The 26,528-nt window shown below is 43.7% G+C and overlaps 1 protein-coding gene across 1 annotated transcript; it reads left to right on the top strand.

Moving 5' to 3' along the window:
- The first annotated feature begins 711 nt into the window (after positions 1-711).
- On the top strand, positions 712-23,334 carry LOC124002392 (transcription factor Sp2-like). Its single transcript, XM_046309762.1, is given in 10 exon segments — positions 712-796; positions 1,944-2,020; positions 16,023-16,076; positions 16,078-16,706; positions 16,708-16,726; positions 17,004-17,201; positions 17,943-18,237; positions 18,616-18,796; positions 20,228-20,421; positions 20,886-23,334. Coding segments are annotated over 10 exon segments (1,818 nt in total). The 5' UTR covers positions 712-726; the 3' UTR covers positions 20,987-23,334.
- The last annotated feature ends 3,194 nt before the right edge of the window (positions 23,335-26,528 follow it).

The following is a 26,528-nucleotide window of genomic DNA, read 5'->3' as shown; positions in this document are numbered from 1 at the left end:
TAATAAACATAAATGCACATCTGATAGTTCCCCTAGACATAATTTTGCAAGCTTTATCATCATGCATAATAAGCCTATTTTGCATGCACTCAATGATTGCGCTACACCTGTAACAGATGACTAATGACTGGGATATTGACAAAGGTGTAGGTGAGTATTTAGAAAACATGCACATGTTATTACTATAGATTACCCGAGGACCTACATCACTACAGATATGCTGTAATTTAGTTTGAGTGATAAACATGTTTGTAACAGTTTGCCTTGTGCTCTTATCAGCGCTGCCTTCCTACCTTGTTATCCGTAAGCCTTATTGTGTGTTGACTATGACAAACTGAGTATAGCCTATCCATTCTAATAACATACTGTATCTGTGCTTTTGTCGCAGGTAGTATCTGATTCAAATGGCTTAAAACAAGCTCATTGATCAAAATGGATGTCATTCTGAGTTTGACCGATTTGTCACATAGAGCTCTTATTGGACATTATAGACGTCATTTAAATGTAAAGGCATTATAATAGGCCCTTTGCCTAGTCCACCTGTTCCTTAAAACCCACCCTATTGACACTAATCTATATACTCCATTGGTTCAAATTGCGTCCATCGACGGTTGTGAGAGGATTCAGGTTATTCATTGGCTAAATGTAATTTCAATCACACTGAGAGCTCTTGTCGATTGGCTGGCCTGGGCATCCTTCATTGAACAACAGCGCGTGGATTGGCCTATGAGCGTGGGCGGAATCTTCCAGGGGCTTGCTCTTGAAGGCTCACGGAGAGCGAGTGTCGTCATGAGCGGTGGGTAGGAATTAAAACATTGGTGTTTATATTACATTGTACTTCGTAAAACAATTTGGTCTGTGTTAAACAAAACACATTGAACAGTTTGTGCTGGAAATTCCTTATGTTTACGGTTGAATAGGAGCATTGTGCAAGCCAGCTATGCATTTCCGGAAAAAGGCTGCCTTTTTTCCAGTATCAAAGAGTTTGATTTGCTACGCGTATCTAGCTTAGCATACTAACCAGTAAAGCTGAATCCTGTTTGTAATTCCAGCTACCGTTAGCTATACATTGATGCTAATCATTTTCGATATTTCACATTAAAACAAACTCCACATGCACGTATCGCCATGGGTTGTCTATTCCACTCAGTTCGAAAAGTCAGCTGCACTAAAAAGTATTTGCAATGCTATCTAATTGTTTCATTTCTGACTGCCAGCAAAACCGTTTAGTTAGCAAGAAGCTATCTGTGTACGTTTGATGGCGGCGCTATTTTCAGGCCGCGCTCAAAATATTTTTTTCTAAACACAAAATATCAGATTTTAAAGAGACAGTCACATTGGTCATGATTGCAACTGACCCCAATAATCCACAGTCCAAATTTTTATTGATACTCTCGCGATACATTATCATGCTCGAGCTGTTTGAGATTGCGTGAGAAATCAGACAGGTATGGTAAAGATTGCGTGAGAAGTCAGACAGGTACCATAGTCACTAACTCACTGTACACAAGTCGTAGCCCTCTACTGTGCCCATTTGCTAGCTATTATACTGTACTTTTGTTTAGGGCTTTTTAATTTTGTACTTCGTAGACGAGGAGTTGTAGTTGGCAATGCATGTGTCTGACAATCTTTTTTTGTCATAGACCCGCCCTTTTATTACGGATTAAAGGTCACGCAATTTACACACATCTGCGGTGACTGGTATTCACGGGGTGGTAGCTAGCCATCCACAACTCATCTATTGGAGTTGCAGTTCCCATTTCCTTTGTGAACTGTCTTATTTGAATGCCTTTACATGCGTTTAGGGCAAAACAGCTCCCTCGGATGTAATAATTTCCTGAATCTCTGCAGCAGAGGTATTGACAGCGACCATTATTTTTGGTACTTGAAATGTGGTAGACTATTTACAGTATATGCAATGAGTGTTTCCATGTGTGTTGCAGATCAACAGGACAGTATGGCCACCACTGTTGCTGTCAGTCCCAGCGAGTATCTTCAGCCCTCTGCCACTTCCTCTCAAGTGAGTCACCGCTAGACTACTTCCTGCTTGTTCTTGGATGTGTAAATATCACCCAGTGGTGTCTTAAAAGTAACTATGGGGTTCATTATTTGACTTTAGCTTGCATACTGAGTCCAGCAATGCCATCCTGTTGTGAATCATGACGTTAATAGTTTATGTATATTATTGGTAGCCTATGGTGAGATGTAGCTTTACCTCCTGTATGTAAACTGTGTTCCACCTAGGGCTGGGTGAAATTCACGATATATCTCTTTAAAAAAAAAACTTTGTTGCACTAGAGTCATTCCACTTCAAAAAGCACAAGAAAGAGCATTTCGACACTCACCATCTCAGATTGTTCAGAAATCGTTTCTATAGTTAGAAACGCATAAGATTAGCATTCCTGAAACGTTTTGTTGAAATATAATTTCATAACTGAGAAATTAAACCAATTGATTGCATCCAAATAGGCCATTTTAATTTATAGGATTCATATAATATTCAATAAATATAGTACCTAACATCCAATTTGGACCATAATTCTTCCTAACAATGAGTAAGACATGAGGAATCCAATAGAATTAATCAAAAGCCACCCACGGACCCCCCCACGCCAGGCCCACCCAACAACCAGAGTACAGTATCAGTTCTATCTCTTAGAAGTAGTATGGAGCTAATGCGTGGAGTATTGTTCCTTCAAAGTTTAATATATATATATACACACACACTACATTCAAAATTCTCAACATTTAATCCTAGTAAAAATTCCCTGTTTGAGGTCAGTTAGGATCACCACTTTATTTTTAAGAATGTGAAATGTCAGAAAAATAGTAGAGTGATTTATTTAAGCTTTTATTTCTTTCATCACATTCCCAGTGTGTCAGAAGTTTACATGCACTCATTTAGTATTTGGTAGCATTGCCTTTAAATTGTTTAACTTCGGTCAAACGTTTCGGGTAGCCTTCCACAAGCTTCCCACAATAAGTTGGTTGAATTTTGGCCCACTCCTGACAGCTGCTGTAACTGAGTCAGGTTTGTAGCCTCCTTGCTCGCACACGCTTTTTCAGTTCTACCCACAAATTCTCTATAGGATTGTGGTCAGGGCTTTGTGATGGCCACTCCAATACCTTGACTTTGTTGTCCTTAAGACATTTTTCCTCAACTTTGGAAGTATGCTTGGGGTCATTGTCCATTTGGAAGACCCATTTGCGACCAAGCTTTAACTTCCTGACTGATTATCTTGAAATGTTGCTTCAGTATATCCACATAATTTTCCTCCCTCATGCCATCTATTTTTTGAACTGCAGCAAAGCACTCCCACAACATGATGCCACCCCTGTGCTTCATGTTTGGGATGGTGTTCTTCGGCTTGCAAGCCTCCCCCTTTTCCCTCCATTACGATGGTCATTATGGCCAAACAGTTCTATTTTTGTTTCATCAGACCAGAGGACATTTCTCCAAAAAGCACCATCTTGTTTCCCCATGTGCAGTTGCAAACCGTAGTCTGGCTTTTATATAGCATTTTTTGAGCAGTGTCTTCTTCCTTGCTGAGTGGCCTTTCAGGTTATGTCGCATTTGGACTCGTTTTACTGTGGATATAGATACTTTTGTACCTGTTTCCTCCAGCATCTTCACAGGGTCCTTTGCTGTTGTTCTGGTATTGATTTGCACTTTTTGCACCAAAGTACGTTCATCTCTAGGAGACAGAAGGCGTCTCCTTCCTGAGCAGTATGATGGCTGTATGGTCCCATGGTTTTTATACTTGCGTCCTATTGTTTGTACAGATGAACGTGGTACCTTCAGGTGTTTGGAAATTGCTCCCAAGGATGAACCAGACTTGTGGAGGTCTACAATTGTTGGTCTTGGCTGATTTCTTTAGATTTTCCCATGATGTCAAAGTAAAGAGGCATTGAGTTTGAAGGTAGGCCTGGAAATAATAATAATATATGCCATTTAGCAGACGCTTTTATCCAAAGCGACTTACAGTCATGTGTGCATACATTCTACGTATGGGTGGTCCCGGGGATCGAACCCACTACCCTGGCGTTACAAGCGCCATGCTCTACCAACTGAGCTACAGAAGGACCACATCCACAGGTACACCTCCAATTGACTCAAATTATCCAATTAGCCTATCAGAAGCTTCTAAAGCCATGACATCATTTTCTGGAATTTTCCAAGCTGTTTAACCTGTTGCGACGAGCAATCCCGTAGCCGGGATCTTAAGTATAGCCTCAAGCTTATTAGTATAAAGCAACGTTAACTATTCATGAAAATCGCAAATGAAATAAATATATTGGCTCTCAAGCTTAGCCTTTTGTTAACCTGTTACTCCTACCCCCTACTTTTACGAACATTCTGTTAAAAATCACGCAACATTTCAGCGCCCTGCTACTCATGCCAGGAATATAGTATATGCATATGATTAGTATGTGTGGATAGAAAACACTCAGACGTTTATAAAACTGGTTAAATCACGGCTGTGACTATAACAGAACGTGCGTTTCATCGAAAAGCGCAGGAAAATCTGATCACTGAAAATGCGAAAATATATCCATGTGCCACTAGAACCCATTGTTGAATGTGAACCACATTAAATGGGGCCGAGGTTGCAATACCTACAGCTTCCACACGATGTCAACAGTCTTGTCATTTGCCTATGATTTGTTTCTTGGTCAAACGGACACAAGGTAGCGCCTTTCTTCCGGTCTCCGACCGGATATTTTGGTTGAGATTTACCCGGACATTATTTCCAGACTTAAAGCTATAGAATATACATCGCCTTGTGATCAATTTGATCGCTTATTAACGTTTACTAATACCTAAAGTTGCATTACAAAAATATTTCGAAGTGTTTTGTGAAAGTTTATCGTCGACTTTTTTAATTTAAAAAAATGACGTTACGTTATAAAACGCTATTTTTTTTCCTTGATGACAGTCTTCATAGATCGATATCTACGCTATATATGGACCGATTTAATCGGGGAAAAAAGACCCAATAGTGATGTTTATGGGACATCTAGGAGTGCCAACAAAGAAGATGGTCAAAGGTAATGAATGTTTTATATTTTATTTGTGCGTTTTGTGTAGCGCCAACTATGCTAATTATTTTTGTTTACGTCCCCTGCCGGTCTTTTGGGGTGTTACATGCTATCAGATAATAGCTTCTCATGCTTTCGCCAAAAAGCATTTTAAAAATCTGACTTGTTTCTTGGATTCACAACGAGTAGCTTTAATTCAGTACCCTGCATGTGTATTTTAATGAACGTTTGAGTTTTAACGAGTGCTATTAGCATTTAGCGTAGTGCATTTGCATTTCCAGATGTCTAGATGGGACGCCTGCGTGTCGGGTAGGAGCAAGAGGTTAACAACACTGTCATCTCAGATTTTCAAAATATGTTTTTCAACCATAGCAAAACAAGCATTTGTGTAAGAGTATTGATAGCTAGCATAGCATTAAGCCTAGCATTCAGCAGACAACATTTTCACAAAAACAAGAAAAGCATTCAAATAAAATCATTTACCTTTGAAGAACTTTGGAAGTTTTCAATGAGGAGACTCTCAGTTAGATAGCAAATGTTCAGTTTTTCCAAAAATATTATTTGTGTAGGAGAAATCGCTCCGTTTTGTTCATCACGTTTGGCTGAGAAAAAACCCAGAAGATTCAGTCATCAAAACGGCAAACTTTTTTCCAAATTAACTCCATAATATCGACAGAAACATGGCAAACGTTGTTTAGAATCAATCCTCAAGGTGTTTTTCCACATATCTATTCGATGATAAGTAATTCGTGGCAGTTTAGAAAATACATGAAGCTGGAGATTACGCACCAATTTTGACGGAGGACACCAGGCGGACACCTGGTAAATGTAGTCTCTTATGGTCAATCTTCCAATGATATCCCTACAAATACGTCACAATGCTGCAGACACCTTGGGGAAACGACAGAAAGTGTAGGCTCGTTCCTGGCGCATTCACAGCCATATAAGGAGACATTGGAACACAGCGCCTCAACTTCCTGTTTGAAGTTTCATATTGGTTTCGCCTGTAGCATTAGTTCTGTGGCACTCACAGACAATATCTTTGCAGTTTTGGAAACGTCAGAGTGTTTTCTTTCCAAAGCTGTCAATTATATGCATAATCGAGCATATTTTCGTGACAAAATATCTTGTTTAAAATGGGAACGTTTTTTTATCCATAAATTAAAAGAGCGCCCCCTATATCCAAGAAGTTAAAGGCACAGTCAACTTAGTGTTTGTTAACTCTTAGAGCTCCCCCCTACTTTGTGCAATTTCCGCCTGAAGACATACCCAAATCTAACAGCCTGAAGCTCAGGCACAGAACCAAGGATTTGCATATTCTTGGTACCATTTGAAAGAAAACACACTGAAGTTTGTGGAAATGTGATTGAATGTAGGAGAATATAATACAATAGATCTGGTTTAGATAAAACAATGAGAAAAAAAAGTTTTTTTTGTATCATTTTTAAATGAACAAGATGAAACAAACATTCAGATAAGATGATGGGGATAATTTCAGTGAAAAATATAAGAGGGCAACAGTACTTGTGCAAAGTTTCTATAACTTGCAAAATGAGGCACCCAGGTGTCCCACACAAGAAGCCCAAGTGGCCAAATTGGTGAAGATATACATTTTGAAACAAATAACTATTTACAAAATACCAAAATGGTATTCTAACACACACACCCCCCAAAAAAAATCAAGGGAAAAAAATGGGTGGGGGGGGAGATATTTATTGATTAAAAAACATTTACAAAATAACATGGGTAACTATTTACACACTTTCAATATTTGGAAGACCCTCAGTCCTCAATCAAATCAATTTATATAGCCCCAGCCTAAAACCCCAAACAGCAAGCAATGCAGGTGTAGAAGCACGGTGGCTAGGAAAAACTCCCTAGAAAGGCAAAAACCTAGGAAGAAACCTAGAGAGGAACCAGGCTATGAGGGGTGGCCAGGCTCTCTTATGGCTGTGCCGGGTGGAGATCAGTGGTTGTAGAAGGTGCAACAGGACAGCACCTCGAGTAAAAATGAACAGTTTAGGGTTACATAGCCGCAGGCAGAACAGTTGAAACTGGAACAGTGGCAAGGCCAAGTGGACTGGGGACAGCAAGGAGTCATCATGCCAGGTAGTCCTGACGCATGGTCCTAGGGCTCAGGTCCTCCGAGAGAGAGAATTAGAGAGAGCATATTTAAATTAACACAGGACACCGGATAAGACTCCCATTCGGAGTCAGTGTCACTGTGAAAGAAAATGTTAAGTTAGAATAGTTTCACATATGAGCCCTGTATCAACAGGTATAATACACAGATATATATAGAGAGAGTACAGGGAACATAAGGTTGAATACATTATTATGACCTGCTAGGTCTACTGTCTCTTTTATATTATGACATTTCAGCTAGATCTACTGTCTCCATTTCACTTTGGCCATTGTTGTGTGGTTCTGCCCTCCCCTCAACAGCCTCAAATAGGCTATTTCATGTGGGTTGGGGTGGGGCGGCAGACACGCATCTCACATTTCATGACATTACATGTTTATATATTGCTTCTAAAATGTACAAATAATATTTTGTATTATTAATTTAAAACAGGTTTTTCTCTGTTGCCACTGCCACCACACCTTTTATCAATTTTGCCAGTCTCTTGTGTTTATTAAATGGATTAACATTTTCTTTGCAACTTTGGGTAGAAAACCAATAGCTTTTGCTCATGATGAAAATAAATTGTGTGGCCAAGCCAGTCCTCCATGAAAGCAATTCAGCTTGACCTTCTCTTAGCTGCCTAATGTTTCAACCCAATTCTCCTTGAATAGTCCAAAACATTGGAGCTCTCTGAGAGGGCTATCCGTATGGTGAATACTTTTTACATTTACATTTAAGTCATTTAGCAGACGCTCTTATCCAGAGCGACTTACAAATTGGTGCATTCACCTTATGACATCCAGTGGAACAGTCACTTTACAATAGTGCATCTAAATCTTAAAGGGGGGGTGAGAGGGATTACTTATCCTATCATAGGTATTCCTTAAAGAGGTGGGGTTTCAGGTGTCTCCGGAAGGTGGTGATTGACTCCGCTGTCCTGGCGTCGTGAGGGAGTTTGTTCCACCATTGGGGGGCCAGAGCAGCGAACAGTTTTGACTGGGCTGAGCGGGAGTTGTACTTCCTCAGTGGTAGGGAGGCGAGCAGGCCAGAGGTGGATGAACGCAGTGCCCTTATTTGGGTGTAGGGCCTGATCAGAGCCTGGAGGTACTGAGGTGCCGTTCCCCTCACAGCTCCGTAGGCAAGCACCATGGTCTTGTAGCGGATGCGAGCTTCAACTGGAAGCCAGTGGAGAGAACGGAGGAGCGGGGTAACGTGAGAGAACTTGGGAAGGTTGAACACCAGACGGGCTGCGGCGTTCTGGATGAGTTGAAGGGGTTTAATGGCACAGGCAGGGAGCCCAGCCAACAGCGAGTTGCAGTAATCCAGACGGGAGATGACAAGTGCCTGGATTAGGACCTGCGCCGCTACCTGTGTGAGGCAGGGTCGTACTCTGCGGATGTTGTAGAGCATGAACCTACAGGAACGGGCCACCGCCTTGATGTTGGTTGAGAACGACAGGGTGTTGTCCAGGATCATGCCAAGGTTCTTGGTGCTCTGGGAGGAGGACACAATGGAGTTGTCAACCGTGATGGCGAGATCATGGAACGGGCAGTCCTTCCCCGGGAGGAAGAGCAGCTCCGTCTTGCCGAGGTTCAGCTTGAGGTGGTGATCCGTCATCCACACTGATATGTCTGCCAGACATGCAGAGATGCGATTCGCCACCTGGTCATCAGAAGGGGGAAAGGAGAAGATTCATTGTGTGTCGTCTGCATAGCAATGATAGGAGAGACCATGTGAGGTTATGACAGAGCCAAGTGACTTGGTGTATAGCGAGAATAGGAGAGGGCCAAGAACAGAGCCCTGGGGGACACCAGTGGTGAGAGCGCGTGGTGAGGAGACAGATTCTCGCCACGCCACCTGGTAGGAGCGACCTGTCAGGTAGGACGCAATCCAAGCGTGGGCCGCGCCAGAGATGCCCAACTCGGAGAGGGTGGAGAGGAGGATCTGATGGTTCACAGTATCGAAGGCAGCCGATAGATCTAGAAGGATGAGAGCAGAGGAGAGAGAGTTAGCTTTAGCAGTGCGGAGCGCCTCCGTGATACAGAGGAGAGCACTCTCAGTTGAATGACTAGTCTTGAAACCTGACTGATTTGGATCAAGAAGGTCATTCAGAGAGAGAGAGCGGGAGAGCTGGCCAAGGACGGCACGTTCAAGAGTTTTGGAGAGAAAAGAAAGAAGGGATACTGGTCTGTAATTGTTGACATCGGAGGGATCGAGTGTAGGTTTTTTCAGAAGGGGTGCAACTCTCGCTCTCTTGAAGACGGAAGGGACGTAGCCAGCGGTCAGGGATGAGTTGATGAGCGAGGTGAGGTAAGGGAGAAGGTCTCCGGAAATGGTCTGGAGAAGAGAGGAGGGGATAGGGTCAAGCGGGCAGGTTGTTGGGCGGCCGGCCGTCACAAGACGCGAGATTTCATCTGGAGAGAGAGGGGAGAAAGAGGTCAGAGCACAGGGTAGGGCAGTGTGAGCAGAACCAGCGGTGTCGTTTGACTTAGCAAACGAGGATCGGATGTCGTCGACCTTCTTTTCAAAATGGTTGACGAAGTCATCTGCAGAGAGGGAGGATGGGGGGAGGGGGAGGAGGATTCAGGAGGGAGGAGAAGGTGGCAAAGAGCTTCCTAGGGTTAGAGGCAGATGCTTGGAATTTAGCGTGGTAGAAAGTGGCTTTAGCAGCAGAGACAGAGGAGGAAAATGTAGAGAGGAGGGAGTGAAAGGATGCCAGGTCCGCAGGGAGGCGAGTTTTCCTCCATTTCCGCTCGGCTGCCCGGAGCCCTGTTCTGTGAGCTCGCAATGAGTCATCGAGCCACGGAGCGGGAGGGGAGGACCGAGCCGGCCTGGAGGATAGGGGACATAGAGAGTCAAAGGATGCAGAGAGGGAGGAGAGGAGGGTTGAGGAGGCAGAATCAGGAGATAGGTTGGAGAAGGTTTGAGCGGAGGGAAGAGATGATAGGATGGAAGAGGAGAGAGTAGCGGGGAGAGAGAGCGAAGGTTGGGACGGCGCGATACCATCCGAGTAGGGGCAGTGTGGGAGGTGTTGGATGAGAGCGAGAGGGAAATAGATACAAGGTAGTGGTCGGAGACTTGGGGGGGAGTTGCAATGAGGTTAGTGGAAGAACAGCATCTAGTAAAGATGAGGTCGAGCGTATTGCCTGCCTTGTGAGTAGGGGGGGGGAAGGTGAGAGGGTGAGGTCAAAAGAAGAGAGGAGTGGAAAGGAGGCAGAGAGGAATGAGTCAAAGGTAGACGTGGGGAGGTTAAAGTCGCCCAGAACTGTGAGAGGTGAGCCGTCCTCAGGAAAGGAGCTTATCAAGGCATCAAGCTCATTGATGAACTCTCCGAGGGAACCTGGAGGGCGATAAATGATAAGGATGTTAAGCTTGAAAGGGCTGGTAACTGTGACAGCATGGAATTCAAAGGAGGCGATAGACAGATGGGTATGGGGAGAAAGAGAGAATGACCACTTGGGAGAGATGAGGATCCCGGTGCCACCACCCCGCTGACCAGAAGCTCTCGGGGTGTGTGAGAACACGTGGGCGGACGAAGAGAGAGCAGTAGGAGTAGCAGTGTTGTCTGTGGTGATCCATGTTTCCGTCAGTGCCAAGAAGTCGAGGGACTGGAGGGAGGCATAGGCTGAGATGAACTCTGCCTTGTTGACCGCAGATCGGCAGTTCCAGAGGCTACCGGAGACCTGGAACTCCACGTGGGTCGTGCGCGCTGGGACCACCAGATTAGGGTGGCCGCGGCCACGTGGTGTGGAGCGTTTGTATGGTCTGTGCAGAGAGGAGAGAACAGGGATAGACAGACACATAGTTGACAGGCTACAGAAGAGGCTACGCTAATGCAAAGGAGATTGGAATGACAAGTGGACTACACGTCTCAAATGTTCAGAAAGTTAAGCTTACGTAGCAAGAATCTTTATTGACTAAAATGATTAAAATGATACAGTACTGCTGAAGTAGGCTAGCTGGCAGTGGGTGCGTTGTTGACACTACACTAATCAAGTCGTTCCGTTGAGTGTAATAGTTTCTGCAGTGCTGCTATTCGGGGGCTAGCTGGCTAGCTAGTAGTGTTGTTTACGTTGCATTAAAAGAACGACAATAGCTGGCTAGCTAACCTAGAAAATCGCTCTAGACTACACAATTATCTTTGATACAAAGACGGCTATGTAGCTAGCTATGTAGCTAGCTACGATCAAACAAATCAAACCGTTGTACTGTAATGAAATGAAATGAAAATGTGATACTACCTGTGAATGCGACCGGGTTGTGAGTCTATTCGGTAGACGTTGGCTAGCTGTCGGCTAGCTGTTGGCTAGCTAGCAGAGTCTCCTACGTTAAGGACGACAAATAGCTGGCTAGCTAACCTCGGTAAATTAAGATAATCACTCTAAGACTACACACTCTAAACCTAAACTACACAATTATCTTGGATACGAAGACAGGCCCAAAACTTTAATGGAGAAATGTGCTAGTGACTAAAATGTTGTGACAACCCTAATAAAGTACAATTATAAACCATTGCATGGAAGTCGTATGTTTTTTAAATAAAATTATTAGAAAATATCTCTATGTAGTGTGAGTAGTGACATTTACCATTATACCCAACCCAATACCATTACCATTGCAAAACACTATACAGTGTGTGTTTTAGGACCTTTTTTTATTACTGAAGACCATTGGAGACCGTAGCATGGAGACCATTAGAACTGCTGTAGCCTAATGGTTTGCTTGTTCGCCAATCACCAGGAATGGTCTAATCCAGACCTTTCTTTAAGGTAGTAAACCAGACACAGAGGGGACTTTTCCTGGACACAAATTAAGCCTAAGAGAAGGAAAAACTGGCTTGAATTGTGAGGATGACCACAGTTTATTTTCATCATGAGCAATAGCCATTGGTTTTCTATCCAAAGTTGCAAAAACTATTTTGTGATACGTTTAATAAACACAGGAGAACAACAAAGTGGATATAGGGTGTGGTGGCAGAAGCAGGAACAGCGGCATCTAGTGTGCAAAACTAGGTACTTTCACATACATTTATGGTAAAGAATGCAAGCGACTTCAATGGCTATTTTCTCTGAACGGTGGGAAACATCACCAGATTCACCAGGAATACATTACAAAGGATGAAGAAGCAATACTCCAAGCAGCAGTTCCATACTACTGTCAGACAGAGAACTGATACTGGTTGTTGGGGTGGGATTGGTGTGGAAGGTCCGTGGGTGGCTTTTCATCATTTTATAAGATTCCTCGTGTCTCACTCATTGTTAGCAAGAATTATGGTCCAAATCAGATGTTGGGTACTATATTTATGGAAGATTATATGAATCCTACACATTTTAAAATGGGCAATTTGGGTGCAATCGATTAGCTTAATTTCTCAGAGATCAAATCATATTTCAACAAAATAATGTTTCAGGAATGCGAATCATATGTTTCTAACTACAGAAACAATTTCAGAGCAATCTGAGATGATGGGTGTCATGGCTTGCTGAAATGACATGGAATGACCCACAATTAAAGGTCAATACACTGCAATCTAATGAATTCAGGGATTGTAAAAAATATACCTAGGCTAAATATAAGCCTTCCACCACCATAAGACACACTAACAATTTAATTAAAATAGTTTAACCTGTTTTTTTGTTGTTGCAATAATCACTGATCTGGCTGTCAAGTCTATGAAAATGCCCTTTTTTTGATAAAAAAAATATACTGGAACCATGCACAATGCACATCCACTAATAATGTTCTTCTTGTAATAGGCATAATAGAAAATGTACACGGGTCTCATAAGTAATCTCTCAAGCACAAGTGCCATTGGGTAGCCAGCTAATTTTTATATTTAAAGTCTAGCCAACGTGGATCTATTTGCTTGCTAGCAGCGTAGAACAGTTGAACTGTTATGAATACACCCTGCTGTCAGTCTCCAACAGCTTGTTCACTTTGTTTAGATGTTGAAATCAAGTGACCTACCTGGATAAGATGTTTATTTCCCAGAATGAGAACGAGTTGCCAATACCTTATATAAATGCGTCTTTTTATGCTCATTGCAAATGTATAAAACACAGACTAGACAGCTAGCACATAACAGTATGTGGCTAAAATGCTGCTAGCGGTACATGGTACCGCAATGATATTGGCTATCTGGAATCTTTGGGACGTCCCTACCCCATTGAAGTTGACATTTGAAATGTTTGGGGCTAGGTAAGATTTAGGGTAGGCATGTCCCAAGGATCACATATAGCACTAACCCTACTGCAGTACTGCATGCGACAAACTGAGCATTCATTTTCCACAATCATGTTCATTGACACTCCCGTTTTAGTATGATCTGCTCTGTTCTAAATTTTGAGACATAAGTTTAGACATAAAAAGGGTATCGTTAGAAGGGGAATTAACCGATTCTGTTGGACCAAACCTCAAATGCATGTTGGAATTGCTTGTTGTCAGAGAGGAAGAAGTGATCTTGTGGTGAGTGGCAGGGGGAGGGGCTTGGTGTCTGTGCGATTGGGTGCACGCACACAGCACAGGAGACGAGACCAAAAAGGGAAAAACGCTCATTAAAAACAAACAAAAACAAAACTTTGATTCTTGTGATACAGGCATTTGGAACATTGCACTAAAACATACATTCTAATTAAATATATCGCCCAGCCAATATCCATCCATGGTGCAAAAAAATGTGCCAAATACAAAAGGTGTAGACCTTACCATGAAATGCTTACTTACAAGCCCTTAACCGACAATGCAGTTTTAAGAAAATAGTTACTAAATAAACAAAAGATAAACCAAAAAAAATAGAGCAACAATACAATAACAAGGTTATATACAGGGGGTACCGGTACCGAGTCAATGTGCAGAGGTACTGGTTAGTCGAGGTAAAATGTAGGTAGGGGTAAAGTGACTATGCATAGATAATAAATAGCAAGTAGCATCAGCGTAAAGGGGGGGGGGTCACTGCCTGGGTAGCCATTTGATTAGCTCTTTAGCAGTCTTATGGCATGGGGGTAGAAGCTGTTAAGAAGCCTTTTGGATATAGACTTGGCGTTCCGGTACCGCTTTCCGGGCGGTGGCAGAGAGAGAAGTCTGGAGTCTTTTGCAATTTTTAGGGCCTTCTTTTAGGGCCTTCCTCTGACACCGCCTGGTATAGAGGTCCTGGATGGCAGGAAGCTTGGCCCCTGTGATATACTCGGCCGAAAGCTCTACCCTCTGTAGCACCTTGCGGTTGGAGGCAGAGCAGTTGCCACACTAGGCGGTTATGCAACCAGTCAGGATGCTCTTGTCGTGCCCTCTTCACGACTGTCTTGGTGTGTTTGAACCATGATAGTTTGTTGGTGATGTAGACACCAAGGAACTTGAAGCTCTCAAACTGCTCCACTTCAGCCCTGTCGATGAGAAAGGGGGCGTGCTCTGCCCTCTTTTCCTGTAGTTCACAATCATCTCCTTTGTCTTGATCACCTTGAGGGAGAGGTTGTTGTCCTGGCACCACATTGCCAGGTCTTTGACCTCCTCCCTATAGGCTGTCTCATCGTTGTCAGTAATCAGGCTTACCACTTGTGTTCTCTGCAAACTTAATGATGGTGTTGGAGTCGTGCTTGGCCACAGTCGTTGGCAAACAGGGAGTACAGGGGGGAACTAAGCACACATCCCCGAGGGGCCCCTTTGTTGAGGATCAGCGTGCCAAATGTGCTGTTGCCCCCCTGTACCACCTGGGGGCGGCCCGTGAGGAAGTCCAAGATCCATTTGCAGAGCGAGGTGTTTAGTCCCAAGGTCTGTAGCTTAGTGATGAGCTTTGAGGGCACTATGGTGTTGAACGCTGAGCTGTAGTCAATGAACAGCATTCTCAGGTAGGTGTTTCTTTTGTCCAGGTGGGAAAGGGCAGTGGAGTGCATCATCTGTTGTGAATGGTGTGCAAATTGGAGTGGGTCTAGGGTTTCTGGCATGATGGTGTTGATGTGAGCCATGACCAGCCTTTCAAAGCACTTCATGGCTACATTTGAGTCATACGGATCGGTAGTAATTTAGACATGTTACCTTGGAGTTCTTGGGCACAGGGACTATGGTGGTCTGCTTGAAACATGTAGGTATTACCGACTCGGTCAGGCGCAGCGCAGCGCATGCTCGTAGTACACGTCCTGCTAATCCATCTGGCCCGGCAGCCTTGTGAATGTTGACTGTTTAAAGGACTTACTCACATTGGCTACGGAAAGCGTGATCACGGTTGTCAGGAACAGCTGGTGCTCTCATGCATGCTTCAGTGTCAAAGTGCGCATAGAAGTCATTTCGGTCGTCTGGTAGGCTCATGTCACTTGGCAGCTCGTGGCTGAGCTTCCCTTTGTAGTTCGTAATAGTTTGCAAGCCCTGCCACATCCAACAAGCGTCGGAGCCAGTGCAGTAGGATTCAATTCAATTCAGCTGTTATTGACAAATAGACACAGACCGCCACCCCTTACCGGATACAGCTGTTTTGTCTTGCCAATGCATGGAAAACCCAGCCAGCTAGCTGTATGTTATCCATGTCGTTGATCTGCCACGACTTTTGAAACCTAAGATATTACAGTTTTTAATGTCCTGTTGTTAGGATATTCTTGAACAGAGCTCCTCCAGTTTATTCTTTAATAACTGGACGTTGGCCAATAGGACAGAAGGTAGAGGCGGGTTACCCACTTAACGATGAATTCTCACAAGGCACCCGGGACCTGCGTCCCCTGTATCGGCGTCTCTTCTTCATGCGAATGACAGGGATTTGGCCCAGGTCTGGTATCAGCAGTAAATCATTTGTGTCCGACTCGTTGCACCCCTAACCATTTGTCTTCGTTGCACCCCTAACCATTTGTCTATCTCTCTTTGGTCCTATCTACAGGACTCCCAGCCCTCCCCACTGGCCCTCCTGGCCGCCACCTGTAGTAAGATCGGCCCCCCCTGCTGCTCAGTCCCCTGTCAGTGCCCCTCCTACCCAACCCCAACCTCGCCGTCTCCTCCCCATCAAGCCCGCCCCCATCGCCCCCGCCCCTCCCAAAAACCTGGGCTTCCTGTCCGCTAAAGGAAATGTGATCCAGCTGCCAGCGGGCCTGGGCTCCAACAGCCCCGGCACCCCCATCGTCCTCACAATCCAGCAGAGCCCTGGCCGCTCGACTCAAACATCCAACATCCAGTACCAGGTGATGCCACAGCTGGGAGGCACACAGACCATCCAGATGATGCAGCAGGGCGGACAGATCCAGCTCATCCCGGGTACCAACCAGGCCATCATCACCACGCCCATGACGGTCCCCCAGCCACAGCCCGCTAGTGCGCCCATCACCCCGCAGAAGACGGTGGCCATCAAGCCGTCCCCCAGGGGGCGGAAACCAAATGCAGCCAACGTGGTGCGGCTGCCTAGCGGGCTCACGCTGCCCCTCAACGTAGCCACCGGAGATGAGCCAGCGGCAGCTCCTCCCCCGCCAACAAAGGGCAGACGAGGAAGGAAGAAGCTGGTGGCCGCAGCCCCTCCACCACAGACCACCTCTCCGCCCCCCGAGCAGATGGAGACTATATTGTTAGAAGCCGGGGGAGAATATTATTCAGGTATGTTTGTTGTTCTGCTGCATTTGGTGTGGGGTCAACCATGACTTGTGGACCAATTCACTTGCTTAATTGGGCTACAAATGAGTACTAATTACTGAATGTGTCTACAATGCTTGTGAGTGTGTGTGTGTAAATGAGTATCTAATTATTTCATATGTATTTCTCAAACTCAAAATGCACGTGGGGGTTAGCCTACTCTATCATCCCTTCAACCTCCAGTATTGGGGTCCCTGTATGAGTAAGTGTCTCATTGCTGCTCTCTCTGTGTTCTCCCCAGGCGGGGAACCAGCTTCTGATTGTGCAGAACACCGGGTCGGGCCAGCAGCAGCTGGTGCAGTTGGTGCAGCAGAAACAGGAGCAGCAGGTGGTCCAGATCCCCCAGCAGGCCCTGAAGGTGGTGCAGGCTGCCTCCGCCACCCTGCCTCAGGTCCCCCAGAGACAGCCTGCACCCAGCCTGCAGCCAGAGCCCACTCAGGTACACACACAAGTTGTTAGAGATCGTCAATGTAGCTCTCTCAGCAAACTGACAGATCTAGGAGTTACTCAGAGTAGTTAGTTAGGATGCAAGGTGATTTGTAGATCGGTCAGTCTGAAGTTGTCAATGTAGTCATGCACACACACACACACAAAACACCTATAGGTGCTGCATGCACACCACCTCTCTACACTCACTCCAGGCTATCCACATGTTTATTTATTTTATTTTTATTTATTTAACATTTTTAACTAGGCAAATCAGTTAAGAACAAATTCTGGTTTACACTGATGGCCTACCAAAAGGCAAAAGGACTCCTGCAGGGACGGGGGCTGGGATTCAAAATAAATATAGCACAACACACATATCACGACATGAGACAACACTACATAAAGAAAAACCAAAGACAACAACACAGTATGGCAGTAACACATGACAATACAGCATGGTAGCAACACCACATGACAACTACATAGTAGCATCACAACATGGTAGCAGCACAAAACATGGTACAAACATTATTGGGCACTGACAACAGCACAGAGGGCAAGAAGTTAGCGACAACAATACATCACGCGATGCAGCCACAACTGTCAGTAAGGGTGTCCATGATTGAGTCTTGATTGCACATGCGCTTTCCAAACAGCTGAAATGTAATGGAAGTGGGACTTTAATACAGAATTGTGTCCTAATCTGACAGATTTGTTCCATGTTAGTCTGACACCACTGTGCTCCTCTCAGCTGCTGATCAAAACGGCATCAGGCGAATGGCAGACTGTGCAGCTCCAGGAAACCACAGTTTCCACGGCAACAACGCCCTCCAGCATGGTCACCACCACCCTGTCGTCCGTGGGGGCCACCAAGCGAACACTGGCGGGGGGCAGGAAGGAGAGGACCCTACCAAAAATAGCTCCGGCGGGGGGGATGATAGCATTGAACGCGGCCCAGCTCTCTTCGGCGGGCCAGGCCGTGCAGACTATAAACATCAACGGGGTCCAGGTGCAAGGAGTGCCCGTCACCATCACCAACGCAGGAGGTGTGTGTGTGTGTGTGTGTGTGTGTGTGTGTGTGTGTGTGTGTGTGTGTGTGTGTGTGTGTGTGTGTGTGTGTGTGTGTGTGTGTGTGTGTGTGTGTGTGTGTGTGTGTGTGTGTGTGTGTGTACTGTGTGTTCGTGACAATTATAACAAGTGCTTGTCCGTATCCAAATCCACAAGGGCATATCCGCTCTATTTCCATACTGTCTTCCTTTAAAAATGGTTTGCATTCCAATGTACTTTTAGCAAGCTAATGGAGGCCTGCATGTGTGTGTCAGTATGTGTGTGTGGGCATGTCTGTGTAATGTATGTTTGTATATGTACAATATATGTTTATTACTCATGTGCAATATGTTAAAGTTTCTCTACTGTTCTTTCAGGGCAGCAGCACCTGACAGTGCAGACGGTGCAGGGCGGGGCCCTCCAGCTGGGCGGCGTGACCTCCCAGGGCCACCAGGTGCAGATGGAGCAGACTCTGGCTCTGGAGCTGCAGGGCCAGCCTGGGGAGAAGAAACGCCGCATGGCCTGCACCTGCCCCAACTGTAAGGACTCCGAGAAGAGGCAAGTGGCTCTTACTAGCAAACTAGAGACAGGCCTGAGCACCTGGTGGAAAAAAACACGATATACAGTATAAACCCATATATTTATTTACCAATATGGGAAGTCTTGGTTGATACAAACTTGATACCTGTATGGCAAAATGTACCCTTTTGTGATATTGGGGCAGGGAAACAACCAAGATTGCAAGCAACTACTTTCCATCCTCCTGCGTTAAACACCTGTGCATCAATCAGAAATATAGTGAATACATTACATGACCAAAAGTATGTGGACACCTGCTCATAAAACATCTCATTCCAAAATCATGGGTATTAATATGAGGTTGGTCCCCCCCTTTGCTGCTCTAACAGCCTCCACTCTTCTGGGAAGGCTTTCCACTAGATTTTAGAACATTGCTGCGGGGACTTGCTTCCATTCAGCTCCAAGAGCATTAGTGAGGACGGGCACTGATGTGGGGTGATTAGGCCTGGCCTCGCATGGAGTTGAGATCAGGGCTCAAGTTCTTCCACATCGATCTCGACAACCATTTCTATATGGACCTCGTTTGGCATGGGGACATTGTCATACTGAAACAGGAAAGGGCCTTCCCCAAACTGTTGCCACAAAGTTGGAAGCACAGAATCGTCTAGAATGTCATTGTATGCTCTAGCGTTAAGATTTCCCCTCACTGGAACTAAGGGGCCTAGCCCGAAACGTGAACAACAGCCCCAGACCAATATTCCTCCTCCACCAAACTTTACATTTGGCACAATGCATTGGGTCAGGTAGCCTTCTCCTGGCATCCACCAAACCCAGATTAGTCCGTTGGACTGCCAGATGGTGAAGCATTATTCATCACTCCAGAGAACGCACTTCTAGTGACCAATGGCGGCGAGCTTTACACCACTCTTGTCGATGCTTGGCGTTGCGCATGGTGATCTTAGGCTTGTGATGGGTTACTTCGGCCATGGAAACCCATTTCATTAAACTTCAGACGAACAGTTCTTGTGCTGACGTCGCTTCCAGTGGAACTCTGTAGTGAGTGTTGCAACCAAGGGCAGACGATATTTATGCACTTCAGCACTCGGCGCTCCCGTTCTGTGAGCTTGTGTGGCCTACCACTTCCCGGCTGAGCCGATGATGCTCCTAGACGTTTCCACTTCACTATACAGCACTTATAGGGCAACTCTAGCCGGGAGAAATTTGACGAACTGACTTGTTGGAAAGGTGGCATCCTATGACGGTGCCACGTTGAAAGTCACTGAGCTCTTCAGTAAAGCAAATTCTACTGCCAATGTTTGTCTATGGAAGTTGCGTGGCTGCGTGCTAGATTTTATACACCTATCAACAACAGGTGTGGCTGAAATAGCAAAATCCACTAATTTGAAGGGGTGTCCACATACTTTTGTGCATATATAGTGTAGTTAAGTTTGTGTTTTCTGTGTTGTGCAGGCCCGGCGAGGTGGGGAAGAGGAAGCACATCTGTCACATCCCGGGCTGTGAGAAGACGTTCCGGAAAACATCCCTCCTCCGGGCACACGTGCGCCTGCACACCGGCGAGCGGCCCTTCGTCTGCAACTGGGTCTTCTGTGGCAAACGCTTCACGCGCAGTGACGAGCTGCAGCGACACGCCAGGACACACACAGGTCTGTCCACCGTAGGGGACACACTGATACACACTGTAGGATGAATGTAGGTCAGCCTGCACAACACTCACTGGGTAATGTTTAGTAAGACACTGTAGCAAAATGTTTTTCAATTGATAAAATTCTGTGTTCTTATTGGACAAGTTCAGATAGTACCTCCCCTGTTTTTGAAAATGTTTCCCTCCTACTGAACACACCCCAGGAGGTACGTACACAGCAAGTCAGTCGACAATGCTCCATATGCCAAATCATTCTCATACACCATTGTTTTCACCACATGTCAGGGCTCAAGCAGACGATGCACATACAGTATGTTAGTTTTGCTGAAGTTTCCAGGACTCAAGCAGGCACTAAGATTTGAAGCAGAGATTCCCTTGCAGCAGAGAAGAATGGTATTGCTGTTTCATAGTTTTGTGATATGCAGGAAAATTAAACCACTCATTTATTCTGTCTTTTCCTCGCAGGAGACAAGCGCTTCGAGTGCAACCAGTGTCAGAAACGGTTCATGAGGAGCGACCATCTCACGAAGCATTACAAAACACACATAAACACCAAGAACTTGTGAGCTGAGCTGTGCTGTATACCGACTGTATACACAGTTATGCCCTGATGAACTAAACCCCATAGAGGGCCGCAGGAGAGGATACCAAGATGGGTGAACCCCAAAAAGGCCCCATTCTCCTTACTCCCCCACAGAGGCTTCGTAGCCTGGTGTACATACCAATCCTCCCCCTCACGGACTCAACTGTTCCAGTCAAGTTATTAATGATAAAAATATATATATAATTATGGGCAGCATGCTTACCTACGTAGGCAGAATGCGTATAACAGCGAAAGGTGGTCTCCCAGAAAGACAGACAAGCGTGGCTGCTGTGTTCTGATGACCTCACGCTCTGAGCGCCATATCCAAATCCAGTCACCAGGCCTGAGGGAGGAATGAGAGCGAAACGGATAGATTTAGTCTACCAAAGTACCCGAGCCCAAAGGAGACTCCAGCCACTCTTGCCCCTTCTTGTTTTTCCATGTTTCATTCTTTTCGATATTAATAACAAATATTATTGTTGTTGAAGCTCCAGAATAAGGTTTTTTTCAAAGTTGATCCTCAAGCCCCACGAGTATCCAAGGTACTTTTTTCAGTCAAACAAATCCTATTCAGTAAATTGCACTACATGCATATCCTTTTACATAGTTTGAACGGTATTTGTAATTCTATTCTTGTTCAATATCAAAGTAATATTATTGATTTTCCAACAAATAAATGATTTGGTTGGAAAGAAAACATGCATACCTATGAGTCCTTGGTGACCACTTTGAAACCTTACACAGTTCCAGACTCGGAAAACCTAAGTTGGCAAAATAATTTGTGCATATGCGTACAAACATACATCCACACATACATGGGCAAGTATAGATATTTATGATGTTCAGACATAATACCCTTTTCGGGAGGTTTTTTTGTAAATTGAAAATGTAATTTAGGTTTTGGCATTTTTTTGTTTGAGTGAAGAGTTACAAATGATTTTGAATACAAATGATTTTGAATACAGACTCCCTCCTAATGAGTTTAAATGTAGTGCTTTGCTAAGTGTATATCATTATGATATTAACTAAATATGTCCCAAATATTGGTCTGGCATGACAATCATGTCATAAGATGAAGAGAGAAAAAAAATCAACATTAAAATGCTTTCTCGGGCCTGTCACAAGTTATTAGATTACATTAGAAGTCATAACTTGTCTATTATGATCTACATTAAGATCCGTTTGAGGCAAATATGTTTGATAAAACATTTCCGATTCATATGACATACAAGTTGACAAGCTATCCACTATTATTTATCTAAGGTTTCTGGTGTTTCAATTCCTTTAACCCTCAAGGGAGAACACCAGTACAATAAGTTCTGTTCAATGAATACATATTGACTGTTTATGTAGCTAACTGCATAACAGCCTACATTTATTTTTTATTTCAAATATTTAATGAACTAATCAGAAAGATTTATAAATGTCCCCCAACAAAAAAATATGATCCTCATGCATTTTAAAATGAGATCAACGTTTCATTGAATAGCCCATATGAAAATCATGTCCAGTATGTCTGGATGCCTAAACTGGGCCTTGGGAATGGAAATAATGTCCTGCTCATATTTATGTTTGTATTGTATGTGCTGAATGTGTATATACAATGTGTCTGGGAGACACAGTAAAATGTAGGATAGAAAGTTGCACTGCCTTGTATTTTGGCCAGCCTGGTCAGAGCTGAAGGAAGTGGACTCTGTACAGTGTGAAAGGAAAATGAGTAATGTGACATTGTATAGCTTCATTCCTGCTTTGTACACCATTACTTCTAGATGATCCCTTTTCTATCGAATTTAAAGTTGCCTTAGACAGTTGCACCCAGTATTTAAAGAGATTTCTGTCTAATTTCCAGGGAATGGCATTTGTAGAGTTCATTTTATTTTTGTCTAACTTATGTTACATAATGCCAATGTTTGTGCACTGACTTGAGCCCAGGTTCAAAATGTGATTTTTATTTGATTTTTAAGTAATGATCAGTGGATGAGTTATTTTACCTAAACTGAAAAGGTCCTAATGTTGGTCTCAGTGAACCAGGTGCTTTTCCCTCTCTAAACCTAATCTACCACAGTAATAGATACATGCCCTGTGTATGTCTGAAATGGCACCCTAATCCCTATATTGTGCACTACTTTCAACCACAGCTCCATGGTCTCTGGTCAGAAGTAGTGCACTATATAGGGAATAGGGTGACATTTCAGACTTCCTTTGTTTAACAGAAGTTCTCAGATATCCAGCTATTGCCCATCTTTTATAACTTGTATTAAGGCGCTTACTACAGGTGCTTGCTCCTTTTTTTACAGTCACCCACCCCCTCAATAAAGCATTCAAACTGTATTCTGTGTTGTCCTTCATTCAGGTCCCATCAGCCTTCACGAGAGATTGCCCTCACTGAGGACCATAGGGTGAATTTTGAAACAGGTGTGTGTGTGTGTGTATAAGTATTTACCTGGCTGTCATTTGTTTTACATGGGACGGAATGTAGTCTAGATCATTGGGCCAGTAACTGAAACGTTGCTGGTTTGAATCCCTGAGCTGACGAGTGAAAAAAAATCTGATGTGCCCTTGTGCAAGGCACTTAATCCTAATTGCTCCTGTTAGGTGCTCTGGGTAAGAGTGTCCGCTAAATCAGGGTTTCCCAAACTTGGTCCTGGGGCCCCGCCCGGAGTGCATGTTTTGGTTGTCGCTCTATGATTACACAGCTGATTTCAAATATCTATCTCCTCATCAAGCAGTTGTGTAGTACTCGGGCAAAAAAACATGTTTTTTAATTACCTTTTATTTAACTAGGCAAGTCAGTTAAGAACATTTTATTTTATTTACAATGACGGCCTACCACGGCCAAACCCAGACGACGCTGGGACAGTTGTGCTCTGCCCCGAAACGTGGCCCGAGCTTGGGAAACCCTATGCTAAATGTGCATGGCTAATGAGAAAATAAAATTTATTTTAAAATTGTATTTTCAGAAAAAACAAAAGGATTGAGCGTTTCCAAGCTATAGGGTCTCGGTGCTGTATCCCCTTCATGGATTGATGTCTGGACAGTTGACTTAAATGTGTTTGTCACATAATGTTCTTAGGATTAAAGCAAACTTAAGTCGATCTCAGATCGATTGCCTGGAGGGAGAAGTTAACCTCTGCTTTCATGTACAAAAATAAGTAATGACCATTGTGTTTTTAGGGAAAGAGGATAACTTTCTACATGTATTAAGCTGTAAGTTTGACCAATTCCAGTCCCCTTGCTTAGTGGGTTCAGTGTCCTCCTCGGGATCATTTTTATGTAGAAGGACAAGCTCTGTTCTGGTGACTTTTTAAAAGAACCTTCTACTATATATATCATTATATACAGTATATATATATATATATTTTTTAATGATGCTGACGCCCATCTAAAATATAGTTTCCACCACCAGAAATGAGCACATTAACATATTTGTAGAAATTATTGTATCTTACAATTATTTTTAACATATTGGACCATGCATATAGCCCCCTCTTACTCAACTCTGGACCTCGAAGCCAGTTCCACTGCATTTTTTTTCATTGTTCCCCTCTAATCAGGGACTAATTTAGACCTGGGACACCAGGTGGGTGCAATTAATTATCAGGTAAAACAGAAAACCAGCAGGCTCCGGACCTCGTAGGGTAAGAGTTGAGAACCCCTGTTCATGTGCATTGTCAATATCAGGGCTCTCAAACCCTGTTCCTAGAGAGCTACCAACCCTAATCTAGCACATCTGATTCTCATAATTAGCTGTTTGATAAGCTGAACCAGGTCAATTACAACTAGGGTTGGAGCAAAAACCTACATGAGTACAGCTCTCCAGGAACAGAGTTGGAGATACTATACTATCAGATGTGCTATTAGCAATAAGCATGATCACCTGTAGCCCAACTGATGCAGCATAGACCCCAGCTGTTCATGCTAGGCATGTACTGTATGCTGTGATGCATAGACAAAATTGCCATTGGGGATGGGGGGACATGTCCGCCAAATATTCAGAATAGGTCAATTCGTCCCCCACAATAATTTCTTTAACTTAAAATAAGTTATTTATTAAAAAAAAAATGTAATTAAAAATTCTGAATGACCGTGTGAATGCTGACAGAATATGGTCGGGAGACAGACGCGAAAGTCAGGATCTACCTTTAACAAGATTCTGTGTCCATGGTATGTTCACACTCAATTATTTTATATATATATACATACAGAGGGGAGAACAAGTATTTGATACACTGCCGATTTAGCAGGTTTTCCTACTTACAAAGTATGTAGAGGTCTGTCATTTTTATCATAGGTACACTTCAACTGTGAGAGACGGAATCTAAAACAAAAATCCAGGAAATCACATTGTATGATTTTTAAGTAATTCATTTGCATTTCCTGGATTTTTGTTTTAGATTCCGTCTCTCACAGTTGAAGTGTACCTATGATAAAAGTTATAGACCTCTACACGCTTTGTAAGTTGGAAAACCTGCAAAATCGGCAGTGTATCATATACTTGTTCTCCCCACTGTATATAAATGTGGCTGGGCATAAGGTAGGCAAACTCAAACTATAATAAAATTCAGTCTTCATCTTTTGTGTCTTTTTAAAATAAATAAATATCCATGTGTGCATCATTATAATACAACTCATTCTACATAATTTGTGTCTATATATTTGCCGTGAAATACCTTCATTCATGATGGTGACGACTTATCCTTCCACGTATACTGCGTTTTCAAAATATCCCTCAAAACACCCCTTGAGGGACATAATAAGTTATGTCAAACTGTGTAGAATTGCAGGAAATGTGTTTTTAAACTGTAAAAAGTGTATGTCTAGTGTTCGTCCCCCCAATATCTACACCACCATTTCGCCCTTGGTCTGATGGCATCGATGGAAATCCCACCTAACTGTCTTGCTATTCTTCTATACTAATCAAAAATATAAACGCGACATGCAACAACTTCTTGTAAGGAAATCAGTCAATTGAAATAAATTAATTAGGTCCTAATCTATTGATTTCAAATGACTGGGAATACAGATATGCATCAGTTGGTCACAGATACCTTCAAAAATAAGTTACCAGTCAGTGTATGGTGTGACCACCATTTGCCACATCTCCTTCGCATAGAGTTAATCAGACTGTTGATTGCTTGCTGTTTGGGGTTTTAGGTTGGGTTTCTGTACAGCACTTTAAGATATCAGCTGATGTACGAAGGGCTATATAAATACATTTGATTTGATTTGAGTATGCAGATGAGCTTCTCTGAGACAGTTTCTTGACAGTTTGCGCAGAAATGATTTGGTTTGGCAAACCCACAGTTTCATCAGCTGTCTGGGTGGCTGGTCTCAGACGATCCTGCAGGTGAAGAAGCTGGGTGTTGGAGTGTGCCCCTGCTGTCTGTAAATAAATTAAAAACAAGACAATCATGCTGTCTGTAAAAAAAGAATTGCGCTGTCCGGTTTGCTTAATATAAGGAATTTGATGTATAGCGTTTACTTTTAACTTTTAATCAAGTATTAAACAGTGTTGCAAATGCAGA

This window comes from Oncorhynchus gorbuscha, linkage group LG18 (assembly GCF_021184085.1).
Source record: "Oncorhynchus gorbuscha isolate QuinsamMale2020 ecotype Even-year linkage group LG18, OgorEven_v1.0, whole genome shotgun sequence".
NCBI classification, from domain to species: domain Eukaryota; kingdom Metazoa; phylum Chordata; class Actinopteri; order Salmoniformes; family Salmonidae; genus Oncorhynchus; species Oncorhynchus gorbuscha.
The sequence above is the reverse complement of the archived record's forward strand: the minus strand, read 5'-3'. Positions and strand labels throughout refer to the sequence as shown.